Source organism: Bombina bombina, chromosome 1 (assembly GCF_027579735.1).
Source record: "Bombina bombina isolate aBomBom1 chromosome 1, aBomBom1.pri, whole genome shotgun sequence".
NCBI classification, from domain to species: Eukaryota; Metazoa; Chordata; class Amphibia; order Anura; family Bombinatoridae; genus Bombina; species Bombina bombina.
This window is the reverse complement of record NC_069499.1, coordinates 1428821665-1428847488: the sequence shown is the minus strand read 5'-3', so window position 1 is coordinate 1428847488 and position 25824 is coordinate 1428821665. Positions and strand designations below refer to the sequence as shown.

Genomic DNA, 25824 nt, shown 5'->3' with positions numbered 1-25824 from the left:
ACCACCCAAGAAGGTCTCCGAAAGCAGGTGCCCTGGGTCAGGTGATCCAGAGATAGCCACCACCGGTAGAGAAACATTTGTCTCCTGGTCCAGAGCTAGCTTTGGAGATAGATCCATATAATCTCCGTTCCACTGACAGAGCATGCACAACTGCAGAGGTCTCAGATGAAATTGGGCAAATGGAACGATGACCATGGCAGCCACCATTAGACCAATTACCTCCATACATTGGGCAATTGAGGGACGAGGCGTCTCCTGCAGGGATCAGCAAGACAATAGGAGCTTGTCCGTTCTGGTCTCCGTCAGGAAGATCTTCATCAGGACAGAGTCTATGATTGTCCCTAGGAACATTACTCTTGTTGCTGGAACCAGAGAACTCTTCTCCAGATTCACCAATCACCCGTGAAACTGGAGGAAGGCCAGTAACCTCTCTGTGTGTGATGCTGAAGGGAAGAAGGGAAGAAGCCTGAATCAGTATATTGTCTGCTATCCCCCCGGATCGGACCACCGCCAAGAGAGCTCCTAGAACCTTTGAGAATATCCTGGGAGCCGTGGCAAGACCGAACAGTAAGGCCACAAACTGAAAGTGACAATCTAGAAATGCAAACTTCAGGAACTTGTGATGATCCCTATGAATGGGAACATGTAAGTATGCATCCTTGAGATCTATGGTCGTCATATACTAACCCTCTTAGATCAAGGGAAAAATTGTCCGAATGGTCTCCATATTGAAGGACGGAACCTTGAGGAATTTGTTGAGGCATTTTAAATCTAGAATTGGGCGGAAAGTCCCCTCTTTTTTGGTGACCACAAAAAGGTTTGAGTACAATCCCAGACCCTGTTCCAACCTTGGAATGGGTACAATCACTCCCAGGGCCGAAAGATCTTTGACACACTTTAAGAATGCCTCTCTCTTTATCTGGTTTGCAGATAATCTGAAAAGGTGAAACCTGCCTGGGAGGACAACCCTTGAATTCTAATTTCCACTGCCCATGGATCTGGAACGTCTCTTAACCAAACCTGAGCGAACTGAGAAAGTCTGCCCCCTACTTGATCCAAGTCTGGATCGGGGGCAACCCCTTCATGCAGACTTAGAGTCGGGCGCAGGCTTCTTGGCCTGCTTGTGGTTATTAATTATTTCCCTTACACCAGGATTGGTTTAATTTCCAGGATGGTTTGTTATTATCCTGTTTGGACGAGGACGAGGATGACTTACCTCTAAAGTTACGAAAGGAATGAAAATTACTCTAACGTCCCTTTGACTTGCTCCTTTTATCCTGGGGCAGAAAAGACCCTTTTCCGGCTGTGATATCAGAAATGATTTCTGCAGAACCCGGTCCAAATAAGGTCTTCCCCTTCTAAGGAAAAGCCATCAGTTAACCTTAGACAAACATGAGCTGACCAAGGGTTTAACCATAAAGCCCGTCTGGCCAAAAGTGCAAAACTTGAGGCCTTAGCTCCCAGTCTAAGGGCCTGAAGGACCACGTCAGCGATATAGGAATTGACGAACTTGAGAGCTCTTATCCTGTCCTGGATCTCATCTAGGGGTGTCTCCTCCTGTAGAGATTCCATCAATGCCTCAAACCAGTATGAGGTTGCACTAGTTACCATGGCAATACATACCACCGGTTGCCATTAAAGACCAAGATGTACATACATCTTTTTTAAATAGGCCTCCATCTTCTTATCCATTGGATCTTTGAAGGAGCAACTATCTTCAATAGGTATAGTATTTCTCTTAGCCAAAGTAGAAATGGCACCTTCTACCTTGGGCACCGCAGCCTTAATAGATGACTCTACCGGAAACATTTTTCTAAACACCGGTGACGGTGTAAAAGCCACTCCTGGGCTATGATATCCTTAGCCCTATCTGGTACCGGGAAGACCTCTGAAGAGGAAGGAACATCAAAAAAACTATTACGTTTATTGGACTTCTTAGGCTTGATCACTGCCGGAGTCTCAGAGTCATCCAATGTAGCTAAAACCTTCTTTAATAGTAACCGAAGGTGTTCCAGCTTAAACCTGAAGGAAGATCCTTCACCATCAGATAAAAGCATTACACTGTCGGAATCTGAAATTTCACACTCTGAGTGAGAGTCCTCCTCATCCTCTGATCTTAGAGGAACCTGAGGTTCAGAGTTAGGAACAGATACCCTAGTTTTTGAATTTTTAGACTTCCTCTTGCTCTTCCCTGAAAATCTGGGAAACTCGGCCAAAGCTGCAGATACCCCTGAGGATACCTGTGCAGCAATCTCTGCCTTTAAAAATGTTTCACTGGGAGTAAGAGAGGAACCTCAGGACACAGTGTTAAATGCCATAGAGGCTTGGGACGAAATAGGGGAAGGCACTGGTAACACCTGGAAAGCATCCTCCTGAGAGACATTAGGCTCCACATTAAAAAACGTATCTTTACCCTGTCTGTTTAACACAGGAAGAACAGAACTGCATAGGGACTGCAATGTGTGCATCTAAACACAATAAACAAGGATTAAACTGAGTGGACTCCTGATCCATGTCAGATATGTCTAGTTATTATCCCAGCCAACCAAAGATAGTTAGATCTATTCTATTAAAACCTTAAATGTCAAAATCAACTTAGATTGAGAGTGAAAGCAAAAAGAAAAAACTAGTTGAAATAATTTTAAAAAACTTAGTAAGAGAAATCTTAACCTCCGACTTAACCTCCCTCCGCACCTCAGTACACTGAGGTGCTCTTACCAACACATGTAGCGGACCTCTAACTTCTAACAGCCTCCGCAGCGAACAGAGCTGAGACAGCAGGCCCGATGACTTAATCAGACGTCTGGAAGGCGCAAAAACCTCCCGCAGACACTGAGAAGGAGGGGGCATGGGCAAAACCTAAACCGCCCGTCGGAGCTGTAGTCAAAAATGAACAATCAGTGCAGCACCCCTACACAAAAAATGAGCCCTGAGATACAACACCAATTGTCCCACACTGTCTCTCCCAAACACACTGTGCCTGTAACATGTCAAAGCGAACCCTGACTCCAGGGGTGAGTTAACATCGTCCCTTACCCATATCCCCGCAGGAAATCTTAAGTGCCTCTCTCCCACCAGGAAGACTCGCACTTACCTGCTCAGCTGTCCGACATGAAGACAGCTTCTAAGTATGAGAGGACACCTCTTCCTCACAGAGACTAGGTCCAGAGTGGATAGCAAAGTAACTAACTTAGATATCTGAGGTCAGGGCAGCATAAATGGAGAAGCGCAGTAAGTACCACTTTGCAAGTTCTCCACCACTTTAAAGCCACCACAGCTCGACCGCAAAGACTAACGTAAAATAAGGCTCTCTCTACATCCCTCTCTCACCTCCCACTTCTCTCGCTACTCCTATCCTCTGGAACTCTTTATCCTGCTCCATCAGGCTGTCTCCAACCTTGCATAGAGTTAGACACTGTTTGAAAACCCATCAATTCAGAGGGGCTTTTATCCTCTGTTTTTCATCCTACCCAAAATAAATCTTGAACTGCTTTGACTCGCTGCTGCATCTACAACACATGGGACAAGTTACCCCAAGCAGCTACAAGCAGGACCCTCTTCCTCATGTACTAGTTTTGTTTAGTCTTCTTTTTTTGTATCTTATCACAAATCTTTGTATATCTCTGTACCAAGTGCTACAGAATTTTGTGGTGCTATACAAATAAACAATAACAATAATACCACTAAGTGTCTGTAATTAAAAGAACACGAAACACAGATAGGGCATGTAATTTTAAACAACTTTCCAACTTATTCCTATTATCAAATTTTCATCATTCTCTTGAGGTTCTCTTTTTAAAAACACGCAGGTAAGCTCAAGAGCAACACTATATGGCAGCAGCAGATGGTAGCACTTTTTTCTGCCATGTAGTGATCCAGACCTACCTAGCCTAGGTATCTCTTCAATAAATCATGCTATGAAAGCAAAGCAAATTTGATAATAGTAGTTCATTAGAAACTTTTATATATACAGTATCTCACAAAAGTGAGTACACCCCTCAAATTTTTGTAAATATTTTATTATATCTTTTCATGTGACAACACTGAAGAAATTGCACTTTGCTACAATATAAAGTAGTGAGTGTACAGCCGGTATGACAGTATAAACTTGCTGTCCCCTCAAAATAACTCAACTCACAGCCATTAATGTCTAAACCATTGGCAACAAAAGTGAGTACACCCCTAAGTGGAAATGTCCAAATTGGGCCCAATTAACCATTTTCCCTCCCCCGTGTCATGTGACTCGTTAGTGTTACAAGGTCTCAGGTGTGAATGGGGAGCAGGTGTGTTAAATTTGGTGTTATCGCTCTCACACTCTCTCATACTGGTCACTGGAAGTTCAACATGGCACCTCATGGCACAGAACTCTCTGAGGAACTGAAGAAAAGAATTGTTGCTCTACATAAAGATTGCCTAGGCTATAAGAAGATTGCCAAGACCCTGAAACTGAGCTGCAGCATGGTAGGCAAGACCATACAGCAGTTTCACAGGACAGGCCTTGCCATGGTCGACCAAAGAATTTGTGTGCATGTGCTCAGCGTCATATTCAGAGGTTGTCTTTGGGAAATAGATATATGAGTGCTGCCAGCATTGCTGCAGAGGTTGAAGGGCTGGGGGGTCAGCCTGTCAGTGCTCAGACCATACACCGCACACTGCATTAAATTGGTCTGCATGGCTGTCATCCCAGAAGCAAGCCTCTTCTAAAGATGATGCACAAGAAAGCCCGCAAACAGTTTGCTGAAGACAAGCAGACTAAGGACATGGATTACTGAACCATGTCATGTGGTCCGATGAGACCAAGATAAATGTATTTGGTTCAGATGGTGTCAAGCGTGTGTGGCGGCAACCAGGTGAGGAGTACAAAGACAAGTGTGTCTTGCCTACAGTCAAGCATGGTGGTGGGAGTGTCATGGTCTGGGCCTGCATGAGTGCTGCTGGCTCTGGTGAGCTACAGTTAATTGAGAGAACCATGAATGCCAACATGTACTGTGCAATACTAAAGCAGAGCATGATCCCCTCCCTTCGGAGATTGGGCCACAGGGCAGTATTCCAACATGATAATGACCCCAAACACACCTCCAAGACGACCACTGCCTTGCTAAAGAAGCTGAGGGTAAAGGTGATGGACTGGCCAAGCATGTCTTTAGACCTAAACCCTATTGAGCATCTGTGGGACATCCTCAAATGGAAGGTGGGGGAGCGCAAGGTCTCTAACATCCACCAGCTCTGTGATGTCGTCATGGAGGAGTGGAAGAGGACTCTAGTGGCAACTTGTGAAGCTCTGGTGAACTCCATGCCCAAGAGGGTTACAGCAGTGCCAGAAAATAATGGTGGCCACACAAAATATTGACACTTTGGGCCCAATTTGGACATTTCCACTTAGGGTGTACTCACATTTGTTGCTAACGGTTTAGACATTAATGGCTGTGTGTTGAGTTATTTTGAGGGGACAGCACATTTACACTGTTATACAGGCTGTATACTCACTACTTTACATTTTAGCAAAGTGTCATTTCTTCAGTGTTGTCACATGAAAAGATATAATAAAATATTTACAAAAATGTGAGGGGTGTACTCACTTTTGTGAAATACTGTATATATATATTTATTTTATAGAAACAGTAAAGCTGGGAATTTCTGCCAAGGTTTTATTTATTTTTTATTTTTTTTCTCTGAATAAATTGGATTATTTGTTAATTAGAAATCATTAAGAAAACAACAGTTACATCAGCTTCTGCTGCATGTTAACCAGTATTCTGGCTTTAAAGAAAATGTTCTGCATTAATGTTGCTTTGATGTTAAAACTTGACATACAGAAAACACAAAGTACCACAGATTAACTATAAGTAGCAAAGCCACGCTGTACATATCACATGGTGTTAACAGTTTGCTTCCAGCTGCATTCAGCATCTGGAATACTTGTGCCACATTCCATACTGATGTTCAGAGAGCGACAGGGTCCTGCTGCTACCAATATTTACAAAATAAATGGGGTTTAATTGGAATTTCTCAAGTAAAACTGCAGAGGAAGGTCAAGGATTTTCTTTTCTCCAGTGACTGTATAAAGATAGGGCAGATTAAAGGGACACTCAAGTCATAATTAAACTTTTATGATTCAGAAAGAGCATGCAATTTTCAAGTGCATAAATTTACAGAATATATGTATTTATGATTGGCTGATGGCTGTCACATGACACAGGGGGAGTGGAAATAGACATTACTTTGAGAAAAAAAAAATTTACTACTCATTTGAAGTTCAGACTAAGGGGGTGATTTATCATCGGTCTGTCCGACATGATCCGCTCAGTGGATCATGTCCAACAGACATCAATGAATGCCGACAGCATACGCTGTATGCATTTATCATTGCACAAGCAGTTCTTGTGCAGTGCCGCCCACTGCAGATTCGTGGCCAATCGGCCGCTAGCAGGGGTTGTCAATCAGCCAGATCGTATGAGATCGGGCGGATTGTTGTTCGCAGCCTCAGAGCAGGCAGACCAGTTAAGGAGCAGCAGTCTTAAGACCGCTGCTTCATAACTGCTGTTTCCGGTGAGCCTTTAATATCATCCCATAATATAAACGTCTTTAGCGTTGATATGATTTTCACTAGAAAAAAAAAATGAAGAAAAGCAAAAAATTAAGCGATGGTAAAGTCAAAATTAAACTTTCAGAATTCAGATAGGGCAAACAATTTTAAGTAACTTTCCAATTTACTTGTATTATGAAACTTGCTTTGTACCCATTGTATCCTTTGTTGAAAATCATGCCTAAGTCTGCTGGGAGCTAGCTGCTCATTGGCTGCTGTATATGTGTATATATATATATATATATATATATATATTAGGGCTGCACGATTAACCGCATATGCGGTTTTAAACCACGATTACCACCACGATTTAAAAACCGCAAGTGTGCAATTTTTAGCCCCACCCAGAAGTGACACCACTCGCCCCATGTGAACAGGCTTAGCGGCGACTAAAGAGAAGATCCTGAGCGCACACGTGACGGGTCCCTCCCTCTGAGCAGTCAGCGTTCCTGGGATGGTCCCGGGGAGAAGGGGCGGGACATAGACTGGGAAGGAGGTTTGTAGTATGAGAGTGGCCCATCGGAATTTGGCACCGACATAACACCGGCTTTTTCATTACAGGCTGTGCTGTGGGATCATGATACTTCCTGTTCTGTCACTACAGTTCCTGTGAGCCCCACATCTTCACATCTGAGGGAAAATATTAACTTGTTCTAATGTTTAAAATGGACTCAGGTCCCTGGGAGGCAGCTGAGAGGCTAAAATGCTAATAAAGTAAACGTATGGAAAATAAAAATGCACCTCATGTGTTTATCGAAGTGTTAGCAAGTGCCATACGTAATACATTGTTTATATATCACTTAGCAACTTTATTATGCACTGTGTGCCCAGCCCTAATATATATATATATATATATATATATATATATATATATATATATATACACACACACACACACACACACAGTATAGGATTGGTCTTCATATTTTTCCAGGGCTGCTTTTTATTCCCAGTCTGTCCAAGGTTGGTTTCAAATTTTTAATGTTTGTACTACATTCTAACATTCGTTTAATGTAATAGTATTTCTAATGATCTCTTTAAAGTGAAGGTAAACTTTGATGAATGAAAGCCCATTTTTTAAAAAATACTATCAAAAACAGGGGCACTTTTATTCATCAAAGTTTAGAAGGCAACTGTTTTGAATAAAAACTTACCTTTATTTTTTTCACAGCCAGAGCAGCTTCCCCCACCCGGAGATCCTCTCTTCACATGTCATCAATGACTAATCCAGCTTCCTCCAATCACGGCATGGCCTCAGGCAATGACTACCCTGGGGGGGAAGTCGTGATTGGAGGAAGCTGGATTATTCATTGATGACGTGTGAAGAGAGGATCTCCGGGTGGGGGAAGCTGCTCTGGCTGTGCAAAGAAGAGAGGTTAGTTTTTTAACAAAACGGCTGCCTTCTAAACTTTGATAAATGAAAGTGCCCCTGTTTTTAATAGTATTTTTAAAAAACAGGCTTTCATTCATCAAAGTTTACCTTCACTTTAAATGTAATATTCGAAACAGAAAAATTTGAATCAATATATTTGTATCTATTATGTATCAATCTACTAAATTCCCTACCACAAGAACTACTGAACTATTGAGAGATAGTAGAAATCAACGTTAAAAAATCAGAAATAACATTCAAATACCGAATTTGAATCGATTTTAGTTCTTATCAGTATTAAATTGTCCACAGAACTATTCATTGTACCAAACAAATACACTTTTAGCACATTCTATCCACAGGCTTCATTATGTATACTTAAAGGGACACAAAACTGTATTTTAGCTTAAACAGATATGAAAACCAACATGTTTCTTTCACAATTCGGATAGAGCATACACATTTAATCAAGCAACTTTCCCTTTTACTTTTATTTTCAAATTTGTTTTGTTCTTTTGGTATTCTTTGTTGAAAGCTAAACCTAGGTAGGCTCATATGCTAATTTCTAAACCCTTGAAGGCAGCCTGTTATCTCAGTGTATTTGCATGTCATATAGATAACATTGTGCTCACTCCTGTGGAGTTATTTAGGAATCAGCACTGATTGGCTAAAATGCAAGTCTGTCAAAATAACTGAGATAAGGGGACAGTCCGCAGAGGCTTAGATACAAGGTAATCATAGAGGTAAAAAGTATATTAATATAATCGTGCTGGTTATGCAAAATGGGGGAAGTAATAATAAAGGGATTACCTATCTTTTTAAACAATACAAATTCTGGAGTAGACTGTCCCTTTAAATGTTTTGAGCCATTTCCAAAATAATGTAATGTAATTTTCACTGGCCTTTGACTCTAACCTGTTTTTGTTGGTCTGATCTTTCTGTGTTAAACTCTATTGTGCATGCGCATATATTATGGGCTAAACTACAAGTGGAGCGCTATTTTAACGTGCGCCCGTAAAGGGGCACACGTTAAATAGCCTGCCAGTTGGTATTACTGAGTGGATCCCAAATATCGCACTCGCGAAAGCACAATTTTTGCGCTCCACTCGTAATCTAGCCCTAAATTTGTTATCCGTGTTGTCTATAGCAAAGGAAACAAGAGCTGTTCACAGACCGTCTATTTCCAAGGAAACCAACAAGCGTCCTGGAAGTTTAAAAAGCACAGCTCTGTATACAACTTATGCAGGGAATATATAGGAAAATATATGAGCTTGTTGGACCTCCAATTTAAAAACCATGGGCCCCTCTGTGACTATAACAGACACAACTCTTCTGGGAAGGCTTTCCGCAAGATTTTGGAGTGCATCTGTGGAATAGGGTCTATTTTTTTCTTGTTTACAGAAAACAATTATGTTTAGTTATGTAAGAAAAATATTCAAATATGGAAAACAGAGGAGCATTTGAGAAATGTCAGTACACTGTTTCTATTATGTCCCTTTAACTCCTTTGCGCATGCAATTTTTTCCATGAGAATGTCTCTAACGCTTTGGTAGTCAAGCGGTTAAAGCAGACATTATCTCTGCTATACAAGATATCAGCCAGTAAGAGTATAAACAAATAAGACATTTTTCTTGCACTGTGTCACACAAGGGATTAGCGCAGATTACGCCGCAGGCAGGAGCTGTGGTATGCAGTCACATCATTGTAGCTCAGGACCTAGACTGACAGGGTGCTAGGTACCTCGCAAGACAGAACGACCAGGCACAAAGAGATCTTTGTACTATCCTGGAAGCTCAGGAAAGACTGACATGCAGTGAATTTTAAATAAGAACCATAGAAAAAAAACACAATCAGCCATTTGACACCCTTTTGCTTCAACATCTAAATGAAAAAGTGTTATAAGACAGGTGTGTCGCCCAATCGAAACTGTCTGTTATTTATTTGCTGACAAAACAACTGACTTCTTCATCATAAAATAACCTAATATATATTCTATGCATTTTGATTATTTTTTGTTTGTGAATTTTCACTCTGTAAATAACATGACGTCATATACTATATATAATTGCTTCAGAATATGTTATAGACATAAAGACAGTTTATATTGGTATTAAACCTTATTAAATTAAAATAGCAATAGCACAGGAAAAGCAAACGTGAGGAGAAAGAGTAAATATGTGAGAGTATGGTGACTATTTTCAGGAGTTCAGGAGCTGAGGTACAGTACTTTAGTGGTACTACCACAGAGCCACAATAGTTGAAGTATTATGATATGACAAATTAGGGGTCCAGAATTTGAGACTATCATAAGTCTGGTGTAAAGAAAGCCAGAGTCAGAGGAAAAACAAATGGGAAGGTCTGTGCAGTAAGCAATGGTCAATAAGAATAGGTGAACACTGAAAATGTGATATTCAAACCATAAAACAAATGTTCCCCTTGACATTCATGTATAATAGAAGTAAAATAAAAAGTTGTTTAAAATGTATGCCCTATCTGAATCATAAAATAAAATGGTGTGGTTTTATATGCCTTTAACATTAGAATATTATATTAGACTACTGATTCCCATAGACAAACTACATTTTAAGAGAATCAACATTTAAATATTGATTTATGAATTTTCAGTTGTTTCATTCTATAAATAAATGCTTCATTTATTAAAGCAAAATTACTATTTTTATTTAAAATAAATCAACAAAAACAAATGTCAAATGTTTGGCAAACATGTGGTATATTTTATTATGAGCAAACACAGCCAACATTTGTTATTTTCAAAGCTTTTGCCCATCCCTAATGGTTAAACAGAACAGAGGTCAAATTCATTAGCTTCTTCTAAAGTAAAGCTGAGGTTAAACAAACCAAACCACGCAGAAAAGGAAGCCACAGACGCAAGGAGCCAACCAAGACATCTGAGCATTGCCAGAAGTGTCCTGTTATTTTATAAAGCTTAGCCGGAACCACCAATTATAGGGAACATAACAGACTCAAATGGAAGGTAAAGCAAACACTTTGCTGGAAGTATGGGCACCACCTTTTACCTTTTGTTACAGTGCCTTCACAGAACCTACCACCAACACGCTCCCCAGCATGACCTCTTCTCTCAAATGCTTATGTAGCTTATGACTAGATGACCTTGCTCCCAGTAAGATGTCAGTTTAAAGGGACATTGTACTGTAACATGTTCCTCCACTTTAATGTTTTCACAGTCACCTGTTTTATATGTTGGAGTGTATCATATTGTTTATAAATAGCTTATTTATCTTTATTTTGCCATTTAAAATAGTTGCTTTTGCATTTTGAAACCACCCACTATACTGAAAATATAAATACTTCTATAGAAAAGTTATACAACCAAGAGCCAACAAGCAGAAATCAAGTTCCCAGTAGGTGTGGAAGAGATAATAAAATATTCCTTGTCAATTGCCCATGTGTAAAGATAAGGAGGCATTAATGTATAGACAGATAAGGTTAGGAGTCCTGCTATTTCAGGAGAACAATGGTCTAAGGCTCTAATCAGTAAAAACTGCTATTTCATATAAAAAAATCAAGATACATTTTATACTCTGTAGCTAGCATACCAAGTAAATGGGAACACAGAAAAAGGAAACCAATTTTTCAGTATATTGTCCCTTTAAACTAAACTGAATTTAGCTTCAAAAACATAGGTCTATAGAATGTGCTCTAATTTGCTAGATCGTTTCATTATTGTGCTATTGCTTGAACAGATCTATGTGTTTAAAGCGAATGTTAATTTGAATGAATGAGTGGCTGTTTTTTAAAATACTATTAAAAACAGGGGCACATCCATTCATTAAAATTTACATTGAAGCGTTTTTTTAAATTCTTTTTCTTTAGGAAAACCAGACCAGCAATCCTCCACCCGCAGCTCCTGTTCTACTTAGCACCGCAATGGTGAAACCGGCTTCCTCCAATCATTGTGAGCACCCCAAGGCGTCCAGCTCGTGAGGCCATGCAACGATTGGAGGAAGACGGTTTTGTCATTGATATGCTAAATACAGAGGAGCTGCGGGCGGAGGATCGCCGGTCTGTGTTTACTAAAGAAAAAGGTATTTTTAAAAAACGCTTCAATGTAAATTTTAATGAATGAAAGTGCCCCTGTTTTTAATTGTAATTTTAAAAACCGGGCACTCATTCATGAAACTTTATATTCACTTTAACCGCCACAAAGTGGTTAAACACATAGTTAAAGTAGGCTCCAGACAACCAATGCATTAGTGCTAAGATAAACACAGTAAGTGAGCTAATCATAGGCAGCACATTTGTGTGGCTACAATAGTCAGCCATGTTTTGCTCAAAATTAGCAGTGCATTGTTGTTCTGGAACTGACTAACTATGTTTTTAAAATCTTTGCGGGATTAAACAAACAGTTCTCTGCAAGCTACTGTGCAAAAATAATATCCTCTAATGCATTATAGCACTCTTCTTTACTGTTCCTTTAAGTCCCTTTAACAATGAAAAAATTGTGGGGGAAAAATTTGACCTTCACAAAAACCACAAAAATGTAAATTGTTAAAGACCTCATTTTACATCAGTTGTAGATCCCAAGTTTGCAAGTGTCTGATAAATATCTTGATGTTTTGATGTACCTTGTAATTTGAGAGCGACATATCACTTGTCAAAGTAGGATGTCACCCAAATCGACATCAAAGTCCAATAATGAAATGTATGCTGGCAAACACGTACCAGGATGTAGCCAAGCTACTGGGAAAACTGGAGTGTTTTTGGCTTTGTTAATGTTACTAGTCGCAACTCATAATTTATCTTTTGAAAACAAAAAGGATCTAAAATTTCAATCTGGGAACAAAACGATCTTATAAATTATGGTACCTTGCCATCTGCCAAACGTGATAGTCTGGAAATGGGGTCATTAAGCTGAGAGTAGTGTTGGATAACACAATGAATATAATACTTTGATGTTTCTGTATAATTCTTTTTGCTAATATTCCCTACACAGCTAATGCTTGTGAAATTGGATAGTTAATTAAAGGGATATGAGATTGTAATATAAAATGTTTAATTATGAAGAGTATATCTATGTAAGATCAGGAGTAGCAAAGCACCTGGGTGCTAGCTGCTGATTGGTGGCTGCATATACAGTATATGCCTATTGTCATTGGCTCACCCCATGTGTTCAGTTAGGAACCAGTAGTACATTGCTGCTCCTTCAACAAATGACACCAAGACAATGAAGCAAATGTGTTAATAGAAGTAAACTGGAAAGTTGTATGCCTTACCTAAATCATGAAAGAAAAATGTTGGGTTTCATGTCCCTTTAACAAAATTTGAGTTTGTTTGCGGACAACTAAATGTAAATATATAAGGTATCTCTGCCCCTTTAATTTCAATTTGGAGCTATGGACAATTTGGACAAACTAAATGTGCATAAACTCTGTTCATAAAAATAGAGATCTGTTTCCATTAAAAAAGAGAATAATGATAAATAGGTAGATAGACAGATAGATAGATAGATAGATAGATAGATAGAGATAGATAGATGATAGATAGATAGATAGATAGATAGATAGATATTAGACTGAAGTTACAGTAGACAATATGTTTCCTTTAATTTTGTTGTTTAGAACAGTGATTTGCAACCTTTTTTTTGCCGTGGCACACTTTTTTACATTAAAAAATCCTGTGGCACACCACCATCCCAAAATTTTACAAAACCACACATTGTAGCCTAATACAGGATATATATATACAGTACGGACACTACAGTACGGCACACTAGTATGCCACGGCACACTACAGTACGGCACACTACAGTACGGCACACTACAGTACGGCACACTACAGTACGGCACACTAGTATGCCACGGCACACTACAGTACGGCACACTACAGTACGGCACACTAGTATGCCACGGCACACTACAGTACGGCACACTACAGTACGGCACACTAGTATGCCACGGCACACTACAGTACGGCACACTACAGTACGGCACACTACAGTACGGCACACTAGTATGCCACGGCACACTACAGTACGGCACACTACAGTACGGCACACTACAGTACGGCACACTAGTATGCCACGGCACACTACAGTACGGCACACTACAGTACGGCACACTACAGTACGGCACACTAGTATGCCACGGCACACTACAGTACGGCACACTACAGTACGGCACACTATAGTACGGCACACTACAGTACGGCACACTAGTATGCCACGGCACACTACAGTACGGCACACTACAGTACGGCACACTACAGTACGGCACACTAGTATGCCACGGCACACTACAGTATGGCACACTACAGTACGGCACACTACAGTATGGCACACTACAGTACGGCACACTAGTATGCCACGGCACACTACAGTACGGCACACTACAGTACGGCACACTACAGTATGGCACACTAGTATGCCATGGCACACTACAGTACGGCACACTACAGTACGGCACACTAGTATGCCACGGCACACTACAGTACGGCACACTACAGTACGGCACACTACAGTACGGCACACTACAGTACGGCACACTAGTATGCCACGGCACACTACAGTACGGCACACTACAGTACGGCACACTACAGTACGGCACACTACAGTACGGCACACTAGTATGCCACGGCACACTACAGTACGGCACACTACAGTACGGCACACTACAGTACGGCACACTACAGTACGGCACACTAGTATGCCACGGCACACTACAGTACGGCACACTACAGTACGGCACACTACAGTACGGCACACTACAGTATGGCACACTACAGTACGGCACACTAGTATGCCACGGCACACTACAGTACGGCACACTACAGTACGGCACACTACAGTACGGCACACTACAGTACGGCACACTAGTATGCCACGGCACACTACAGTACGGCACACTACAGTACGGCACACTACAGTAAGGCACACTACAGTACGGCACACTACAGTACGGCACACTAGTATGCCACGGCACACTACAGTACGGCACACTACAGTACGGCACACTACAGTACGGCACACTAGTATGCCATGGCACACTACAGTACGGCACACTACAGTACGGCACACTACAGTACGGCACACTAGTATGCCACGGCACACTACAGTACGGCACACTACAGTACGGCACACTACAGTACGGCACACTACAGTAAGGCACACTACAGTACGGCACACTACAGTAAGGCACACTACAGTACGGCACACTACAGTAAGGCACACTACAGTAAGGCACACTACAGTACGGCACACTACAGTAAGGCACACTACAGTACGGCACACTACAGTACGGCACACTACAGTAAGGCACACTACAGTACGGCACACTACAGTAAGGCACACTACAGTACGGCACACTACAGTAAGGCACACTACAGTAAGGCACACTACAGTACGGCACACTACAGTACGGCACACTACAGTACGGCACACTACAGTACGGCACACTACAGTACGGCACACTACAGTAAGGCACACTACAGTACGGCACACTACAGTAAGGCACACTACAGTAAGGCACACTACAGTACGGCACACTACAGTACGGCACACTACAGTACGGCACACTACAGTAAGGCACACTACAGTACGGCACACTAGTATGCCACGGCACACTACAGTACGGCACACTACAGTACGGCACACTACAGTACGGCACACTACAGTACGGCACACTAGTATGCCACGGCACACTACAGTACGGCACACTACAGTACGGCACACTACAGTACGGCACACTACAGTACGGCACACTACAGTACGGCACACTAGTATGCCACGGCACACTACAGTACGGCACACTACAGTACGGCACACTACAGTAAGGCACACTACAGTACGGCACACTACAGTACGGCACACTACAGTACGGCACACTACAGTACGGCACACTAGTATGCCACGGCACACTACAGTACGGCACACTACAGTACGGCACACTACAGTACGGCACACTACAGTACGGCACACTACAGTACGGCACACTACAGTACGGCACACTAGTATGCCACGGCACACTACAGTACGGCACACTACAGTACGGCACACTACAGTAAGGCACACTACAGTAAGGCACACTACAGTACGGCACACTACAGTACGGCACACTACAGTACGGCACACTAGTATGCCACGGCACACTGGTTGAAAAACACTGGTTTAGAAACATACCTGGTAACTGTTTCCTTTTTTTATTGCTTCCTTCAGAACCAAAAGAAATTAAAGGGGCATGAAATTCAAATGTTTCCTTTCATGATTCAGATGCATTCAGTGCATGCAGTTTTAAAAAACTTTCTAATTTATTTCTATTATCAGCGTTTCTTTGTTCTCTTGTTATCTTTTGTTAAAAAAAAGCTCAGAAGCATGCACGTGTCGGGAATACTATATGGCAGCAGTTTTGCAAGAAAATGATCTATTTGCAAGAGCACTAGATGGCAGCACTACTTCCTGACATACTGTGCTCCAGACACCTACCTAGGTATCTCTTCAACAAAGAACACCATGGGAACGAAGTAAATTTGATAATAGAAGTAAATTGGATTATTTATTTTTTGTATGCTCTGCCAGTTGCCACAATCACAAAATATTTTTTGGGGGGTTTCATATCTGTACTATGATGAGAATTTTTTTTTTTTTAAATGATACAAGGGATAGAATGAAGATATGAGATAAAAAAACAGGACAGTCTATCAAAGATAACTATCAGGGGCTTGTGTATTCACACAAACATTTCAAAGAGTGAAGTGATTGTTTGGAAATGTTTGCCAAGCACTCAGTTCTGAGAATTCAAACACATTTGGCAAGAGGGAAAAGAGGAATCTCTGCTCTTCCCAAGCCCACAAAACAGAAGGCACTAACAATGGCTGCAATAACATTGACACAATTAATGCAGGGACCGTGACAACAATATCATTTGTCAATTAATGCACAGACCACCGGCCATGAGAAACAGGATTAAAATGAAAAAGATACATCTGCAGAGCTGGTGGAACAGCAGATGGATAGCTTGGGCTCAAGCACACAACGGACCTCAGTAATCTATCAACTTGGTGAAATAGAATTTCTTATCAAGCACAAAAGTGTATGCAAATGATATGTCTTGGATTTGGACAGGTTGGATTGCATGTAATTCATTTCCCTTCCTTGTCTTTGGTGTCTATGAGGAGGCTTACTCTAATTTACGGTTATCCTCTCCTTGGATGTTTCCTCCCCCATATACTCTCTGACCCTCCAGCCTAGCCATTTTGTGCCTTCTCTTGTCCGAGTTAAGTGATGTATTTTCTTTTTGGACATTATCTTAGAAAGTCCACAGTGTACCCCAACTTTCATGATTCAGATAGGGCATGTCATTTTACATTTACATTTCTAATTTACTTTTATCGTCAAATTAGCTTTGTTCTCTTGGTATTCTTAGTTGAAAGCTAAACCTAGGTAGGCTTATATACTAATTTCTAAGCTCTTGAAGACCGCCTCTTAACGGAATGAATTTGACAGTTTCTCACAGCTAGAAGGTGTTAGTTCATGTGTGCCATATAGATAACATTGTGCTCACGCCCGTGGACTTACTTATGAGAGGGCAGTGATTGGCCAAAATGCAAAACTGGGGAATGGGTAATAAACGGATAATCTGAAGAATAACAATTCTGGTGTAGGACTGTCCCTTTAACTAGCTCCTCTATTTTTACCAAGGAAGAGGCAAATAAATAACTAATAAAATGCATAACAACATGATAATAATAGTTACATTATGTACAGTAGAACAGTAGCAAGCTGCTTCTTGTACAGACCAGCTGCAAGTGTTTAAAGTGGTTGTTTATTGGTATCTAAAGAGTGTAAAGAGTGACTGGTGTGAGGGCTTATCAGAAGCAAGATTCTAGGAGGGCATTTGCCTTCTCAATCTCCCACCCCTCCCCCCCCCCTCCACTGGACATCCGTGCTGCATTACAATTACTACCTAATTAGAACCATTTTTTATTTTATTTTTTGTTGACTTATACGAGTAGGTCAGGGATGGTTCTGAGCTAACCTACTGCACTAATTATGGAAATTTATTAGGGACGTCAACACTGCCCTGCTGGGCCCATGATACCAAGGGAGCAATACAGGAAATGAGCAATCTATGTGAGGCATCAGCTGTAGCAGGAAATAGCGCTCTCCTGAAGCACATGACTTTTCAGGTAGAGGATGCAGTATCCCTGCACAGCGTGAGTATTCCACAATAGCGTTCCAGTATCCTTCCGGAACAAAGAAACTTTCCTTTCACGTGTTTTTCTAAGTGCACAACTCAAATAACAAGTATTTATTTTTTTGCTAAATGTATCTGATTTGCCACAGAAATGTAGCACATCTGATGACAATGAAAAAAATAAAACACATTTGACATATAAATACTTTTTAAGCAGTATTAATTGAGTAGTTGTACAAATATTGCTAAATCTGATTGTGCAAAATAGATTATTGTAGCACATCTGCACATCCAAACAAATTAGATGAATACTCAAAAAAAAAAAAAAAACTAAGTTTCCACTGTTGCAGGGTATTCTGCATAAGGATGTGAAGTCAGGCTCCCCAATGATTTCATATTCTAATGTCCATTTTAACCAAAGCACAACTATTAGTCTGTAGTACTCAGCACAACTATTAGTCTGTAATACTCAGCACAACTATTAGTCTGTAGCACTCAGTACAACTATTAGTCTGTAGCACTCAGTACAACTATTAGTCTGTAGTACTCAGCACAACTATTAGTCTGTAGTACTCAGCACAACTATTAGTCTGTAATACTCAGCACAACTATTAGTCTGTAATACTCAGTACAACTATTAGTCTGTAGCACTCAGTACAACTATTAGTCTGTAGCACTCAGTACAACTATTAGTCTGTAGTACTCAGTACAACTATTAGTCTGTAGCACTCAGTACAACTATTAGTCTGTAGTACTCAGCACAACTATTAGTCTGTAGTACTCAGCACAACTATTAGTCTGTAGTACTCAGCACAACTATTAGTCTGTAGTACTCAGCACAACTATTAGTCTGTAGTACTCAGCACAACTATTAGTCTGTAGTACTCAGTACAACTATTAGTCTGTAGTACTCAGTACAACTATTAGTCTGTAGTACTCAGTACAACTATTAGTCTGTAGTACTCAGCACAACTATTAGTCTGTAGTACCCAGCACAACTATTAGTCTGTAGTACTCAGCACAACTATTAGTCTGTAGTACTCAGCACAACTATTAGTCTGTAGTACTCAGTACAACTATTAGTCTGTAGTACTCAGCACAACTATTAGTCTGTAGCACTCAGTACAACTATTAGTCTGTAGCACTCAGCACAACTATTAGTCTGTAGTACTCAGCACAACTATTAGTCTGTAGTACTCAGTACAACTATTAGTCTGTAATACTCAGTACAACTATTAGTCTGTAGCACTCAGTACAACTATTAGTCTGTAGTACTCAGTACAACTATTAGTCTGTAGTACTCAGCACAACTATTAGTCTGTAGCACTCAGTACAACTATTAGTCTGTAATACTCAGTACAACTATTAGTCTGTAGCACTCAGTACAACTATTAGTCTGTAGTACTCAGTACAACTATTAGTCTGTAGTACTCAGCACAACTATTAGTCTGTAGTACTCAGTACAACTATTAGTCTGTAGTACTCAGTACAACTATTAGTCTGTAATACTCAGTACAACTATTAGTCTGTAGCACTCAGTACAACTATTAGTCTGTAGTACTCAGTACAACTATTAGTCTGTAGTACTCAGCACAACTATTAGTCTGTAGCACTCAGTACAACTATTAGTCTGTAATACTCAGTACAACTATTAGTCTGTAGCACTCAGTACAACTATTAGTCTGTAGTACTCAGTACAACTATTAGTCTGTAGTACTCAGCACAACTATTAGTCTGTAGTACTCAGTACAACTATTAGTCTGTAGTACTCAGCACAACTATTAGTCTGTAGCACTCAGTACAACTATTAGTCTGTAATACTCAGTACAACTATTAGTCTGTAATACTCAGTACAACTATTAGTCTGTAATACTCAGTACAACTATTAGTCTGTAATACTCAGTACAACTATTAGTCTGTAATACTCAGTACAACTATTAGTCTGTAATACTCAGTACAACTATTAGTCTGTAATACTCAGTACAACTATTAGTCTGTAGTACTCAGCACAACTATTAGTCTGTAGTACTCAGCACAACTATTAGTCTGTAGTACTCAGCACAACTATTAGTCTGTAGTACTCAGCACAACTATTAGTCTGTAGTACTCAGTACAACTATTAGTCTGTAGTACTCAGTACAACTATTAGTCTGTAGCACTCAGTACAACTATTAGTCTGTAATACTCAGTACAACTATTAGTCTGTAATACTCAGTACAACTATTAGTCTGTAATACTCAGTACAACTATTAGTCTGTAATACTCAGTACAACTATTAGTCTGTAGTACTCAGCACAACTATTAGTCTGTAGTACTCAGCACAACTATTAGTCTGTAGTACTCAGCACAACTATTAGTCTGTAGTACTCAGTACAGTATGATATTTAAAACTCTACACAAACATTTTCAAGTCTATATGAGACCATATAATCTTGTTTTGAAGAGAAACCTGAGGCCAAACTTACCTTCTGTAAATGCTTCCCATTGGTACAGCCGGCCCATGAACTCTTGGCTGTTAAAGGTGGCACATTGAAGGGCTCTGGCATCAGGCTGGCTGTCAGGACATGGCTGATGGCAAGAGAAAAAATAACATATTATTTGTTATGGAGATACATGTGCTACTAACACACTATACAAATAATAATGATAACTGTTTTATTTATACCACACTTCTCTCTTCTTAAAGGGACAGTCAACTCAACATTTTTTATTGTTTAAAAAGATAGAAAATCCCTTTATTACCCATTCCCCAGTTTTGCACAAAAAACATGGTTATATTTATACACATATTACCTCTGTGATTACCTTGTATTTAAACCTCTTCTGACTGCCCCTGATCACATGACTTTATTATCTATTGACGTGCATTTAAAGGGATACATAACCCAATTTTTTTCTTTCATGATTCAGATAAAGCATGCAATTTTAAGCAACTGCCTAATTTATTCCTATTATCGATTGTTCTTAGTTCTCTTGCTATCTTTATTTAAAAAGCAGGAATGTAATGCTTAGAAGCCAACCCGTTTTAGTTTCAGCACCCTGGATAGCGCTTTCATATTGATAGCTATATTTAGCAAACGAATAAGCAAGCATAACCTAGGTTCTGAACCAAAAATGGGCCGGCTCCTATGCTTTATATTCCTGCTTTTTAAATAAAGATCGCAAGAGAAGAAAGAAAAATTGATAATAGTAGTAAATTAGAAAGTTGCTTAAAATTGCATGCTCTATCTGAATCAGGGAAAAAAATTGGGTTTAGGATCCCTTTAAACCGATAAGTGCTGTGTTGTGCACATCCCACGGGCGTGAGCACAATGTTATCTATATGGCTCACATGAACTAGCACTCCCATGTTGTGAAAATCCATTAAAAAAAAAGCATGTGATAAGAGGCTGTCTTTAGTGGCTTATAAACAGCCAGAAATATAGAGGTTTAAAGGTTATAAAGTATATTAATCTAACAATCTTGGTTGTGCAAAGCTGAGGAATGGGTAGTTAAGGCATTATCTAACTTTTTAAACAACAACAATTTTTGTGTTGACTGTCCCTTGGCAATGCATTTTACAGCACAGGTAAATAGTCATTATATTGCCTCTATTAATCTACTTTAAACCGTTAACTTACAAAATGTGAGCACCAGGCCTCAAGATGTGGTTTGCTGTACATGAGAAAGCTTATGATGGCAAATGCAGCATATATATTTAACATAAGAAGTAAGGGTAGATTGTATTCTACCAGTAGATTTTTTAGTGCGGATGCCAAGGTCAAAAGCAAATCTTTTTTTTCAACACAGCCAGAATGTGATAAGGCATCGTATTTTAGGGATAAAGTAAAATTTGTATTAAAATGACGTCGAAAAGAAAAATTATTTAATTTTTATTTAAAGCCCAAAGAAGAAATCATGGTAATACTCATATTTACTTATTATAAAATGAGTTCTCTGCAAGGTCTGGTGTAGTCTCTATTTTACTCCTACAGCCCTTGCTGTTTTATCTAGCAAACTGAAAGGTGGCAAGGTTGTGTCAAAATACACAAAATACTTATTCTCTAATAGAAAACACACCCATATGAAAAGATAGGCATATGTATGATACTATGTTATACACAGTAATCTGATTTTTATTGGTTGCATTTTTTTAATTCCCTCTGCCTGGTGAAGTTTCAATTGCAACCAAGCCCCACTTCTCTCTATGGGTGGCATCTCGCAAGTTGCAGGAACAGACCCTTTTTTTAGAGAATGCTCTGATGGGAGCGTTAATCCAAAAGCTGCTCTACTATAATAGTGTCACATACACATTCACTGGGGCATAAGCCTATATTTTTTTGTTTATGATCATATTCATGTAAGAATTTGTAACTCACAACCACCATACCCACTTTAACTGGGCTCAGTGTGGTTTTGTCTTAAAGCCAGATTCACACTATAGCATTTTACCCTATGGGCCCTATCATCTAAACCTCGCAATTTCAGACATGGTTTTCCTCGCCGACCCTCACAGAAGATGCCCTGATGGAATTATCTTTAAAAAGGGGCAGTCCCTGTGAGTGGCGAGATGTCTCCAATTGAAAGTAATGAAGCTCGCAAGGACACTTCACACCGTGGAGCGAAGTTATCTGTGAGCGGGGTGGAAGGTGCTTGTACTTTAAAAATTGAATCCAGCAGCCACTATATAAATCACATTACGCTGCTTTCTGCGCATAGCATCTTGCAATCGCCACTTTTTCATTAACGAGGAAAAACTGTGAGATCTGTAGTGTAAAAATCTTTACAGAATTATGCTGAGATTAGAGAGACAATTTCATTTTGCACATCCGGTGTACTCAAATTGCAATTTACGCTGTGCATATTTAATACAATTTATTAAATTGTGTAATTTACATACAAATAATACATATTTAATAAAATACGATTTTTGGTGAAGAATTTTGTTGCGATTTTTGATGCACCTTAACCCCTTAATGACCAGTGCCGTACACTGTACGACCCTGGTCGTTATGTCCTTCAGGACCAGCAAAATAGCAAGATCGCGCTATTTCTGCATGCCCCACGAGTGGGGCACTGCAGAAATAGATTTGCAGAGTTACCGATGCAGAGTGGCCCTCTCTGCATTGGACAGCAGTGGTGCCGATCGTTGGTGGGTGGGAGTGTAAGGAGGCAGGCGGGTGGGCGGCCCATCGCTGGAGGAGGCGGGAGGAGGGCGGGAGTGGGTGGGACGGCTCGGCCACACTACAGGGTATAGAAAAAATAAAATAAAATGCGTCATTGAGGGGGAAGGAGGGAGGAGGAAGTAAGGAGTAGGGGCAATGAAGGGGATCCCATGTGGGATCCGTTAACAGATCTACACTACAGAAAAAAATGTTTTTTGTTGTTTTTTTAAATTGCCAATTTTGCAACAAGCTGGGTACTGGCAGACAGCTGCCAGTACCTAAGATGGTGGCAAATAGGTAGAGGGGAAAAGTTAGACAGCTTTTTTTTTGGGGGGGGTGGACAGGGAGGTTGGGGGGAAACCTACACTGCAGCAAATATATTTAAAATATATATATATATATTTTTTTTTTTAAAAAGGCTTTTATTTACATACTGGCAGACTTTCTGCCAGTACTTAAGATGGCGTTGACAATTGTAAGGTGGGGGAGGGAATAGAGCTGTTTGAGGGGGGTCAGGGAGAGATCAGGGGGTGGGAAGTGTCAAGTGGGAAGCTGATCTCTACACTAAAGCTAAATTCAACCCTACAAGCTACCTAATTAACCACTTCACTTCTGGGAATAATAAAAGTGTGGTGCACAGCTGCAATTAGCGGCCTTCTAATTACCAAAAAGCAATGCCAAAGCATATATGTCTGTTATTTCTGAACAAAGGGGATCCCAGAGAAGCATTTACAACCATTTGTGCCATAATTGCACAAGCTGTTTATAAATAATTTCAGTGAGAAACCTAAAATTGTGAAAAAGTTAACTTTTTTTTAATTTGATCGCATTTGGCGCTGAAATGGTGGCATGAAATATACCAAAATGGGCCTAGATCAGTACTTTGGGTTGTCTACTAAAAAAAATATATATAGTTTTGATAGGTAAATATAAAAAAAGGCTATATTTCTGTTTAAATGTAGTGATGTCAAAAATGCTCTGGTCTTTTGGGGAAGGTTTTGTCGTTAAGGGCATAATATGTGAATTTTATTGTGCACTTTTGTAATGTCGGCATCTCCTCCCTATATGAAAATGCAGTATACGCCCTTAGCGAGACACCCTGTCTTCAGGTTAAAAAATGGCTTTAGATCATTCCACCAGGAAAACAGAAGTACTGACGAGCATTCTTTAATAATCTCACCAGCTTAGAGACTTTGAGATCATTGGACCCTATAACACCAGAGGAAACATCTCAGAAGTTAGTGAAACATCTGTGGAATGATGCTCAAACACAAAATTATGGTAAAATGCATCATATAGTTATATATTTTTTCAACATAAGTCAGTCAGTTCACTGTTCTCAGCTTGTTAATTGACTGATGTACAATATATCATTTGTGTCTGCATTGTCTTGTTTAGACATAAAACTTCTTCAAGAAGATACGGTTCCCAGTGAGTGCTTTTTCTTACAGTGTGTCCCAAAAAAAATTGATACACACAACCCACAACTGATAAATGCATCATGCCTAGAGGTAAACCATATAATCAAGTTACAGAATGACACTGAATGCTATATTCCAAGTTACTAATAGAGCATGCTAAATAAAATCTTTTTAAAATTACATTATACACCAATTGATATTCAGCCTTGATGTTTATAGTGCCACAAAAGAGCCCTTGATAGTACTTTAGACACATAATTAAAAGTTACGTATAATAGCTGGTTCAAGTTGTAGAATCTGTAAATTTAAAAAAATACTTTGAGAAACTGTAGAAAAAAATATATAATTTATGCATTATCTGATAAATTAATTTCTTTCATGGCGGTGAAAGCCCACAATCCATTACTCCTTGGAATTACACTCCTGGCCACTAGAGGAGACAAAGATTCCCAAAACTCCAAGAGCCCCTAAAACCCCTCTCACCTTACTGGAAACTAGTCTGACGTATAGCCAAGCAAGAAAAAGAAGAAAGGTAGGAAAAGAACAAGAGCAAAAAAAAAGAAACAGGGAAAAAAAGAGGTGCATACTTGAACTGCCACCAGGAAAACAAAAACATGAAAAATAATCAAAATAATTGGGCAGAGTCTTGTGGACTCTCACCCCCTTGAATGAAATTATTCTGCCCGATTCCAGGTCATCTTTTCTAATGAGTCTAATTTTCAGCTTTGCTTAACAGCTTCTCATCTAATGGTTAGCGAAGACCTGGAAAGGCCTACAAGCCTCAGTGTCTCACCCCACGGTGCAATTTGGTGGAAGATCGGTGATGATCTGGGGATGATTCGGCAAGGCAGGAATCGGGAAAATTTATCTTTGTGAAGGGCACATGAATCAAGCCATGTACAAGGTTACCCTGGAAGAAAAAATGCTTCCTTCTGCTCTGACAATGTTCCTCAACTCTGATGATTGGTTTTCCAGCAGGACAATGTTCTATGCCAGTGTTCCCCAAACCCCGGGCCGCGGACCGGTGCCGGTCCGTGGATCAATCGGCACCGGGCCGCCCGAGGAATTTCAAATCATTTCACTGTGGCGGGCGGCCGAGGCGCAGAGCATTGCGCCCTCCCAAGCCCGCCCA

The 25824-nt window shown here is 40.2% G+C and overlaps 1 protein-coding gene across 2 annotated transcripts in view; it reads right to left on the bottom strand.

Moving 5' to 3' along the window:
- Window positions 1-25824, bottom strand: part of ADAMTSL4 (ADAMTS like 4) — a 419450-nt gene that overhangs the window by 196411 nt on the left and 197215 nt on the right. For both annotated transcript variants that reach the window (XM_053705462.1, XM_053705467.1), the window contains one exon: window positions 20593-20695. In XM_053705462.1, the coding sequence (XP_053561437.1) occupies window positions 20593-20695 (103 nt within the window). The remainder of the gene's footprint in view (window positions 1-20592; window positions 20696-25824) is intronic.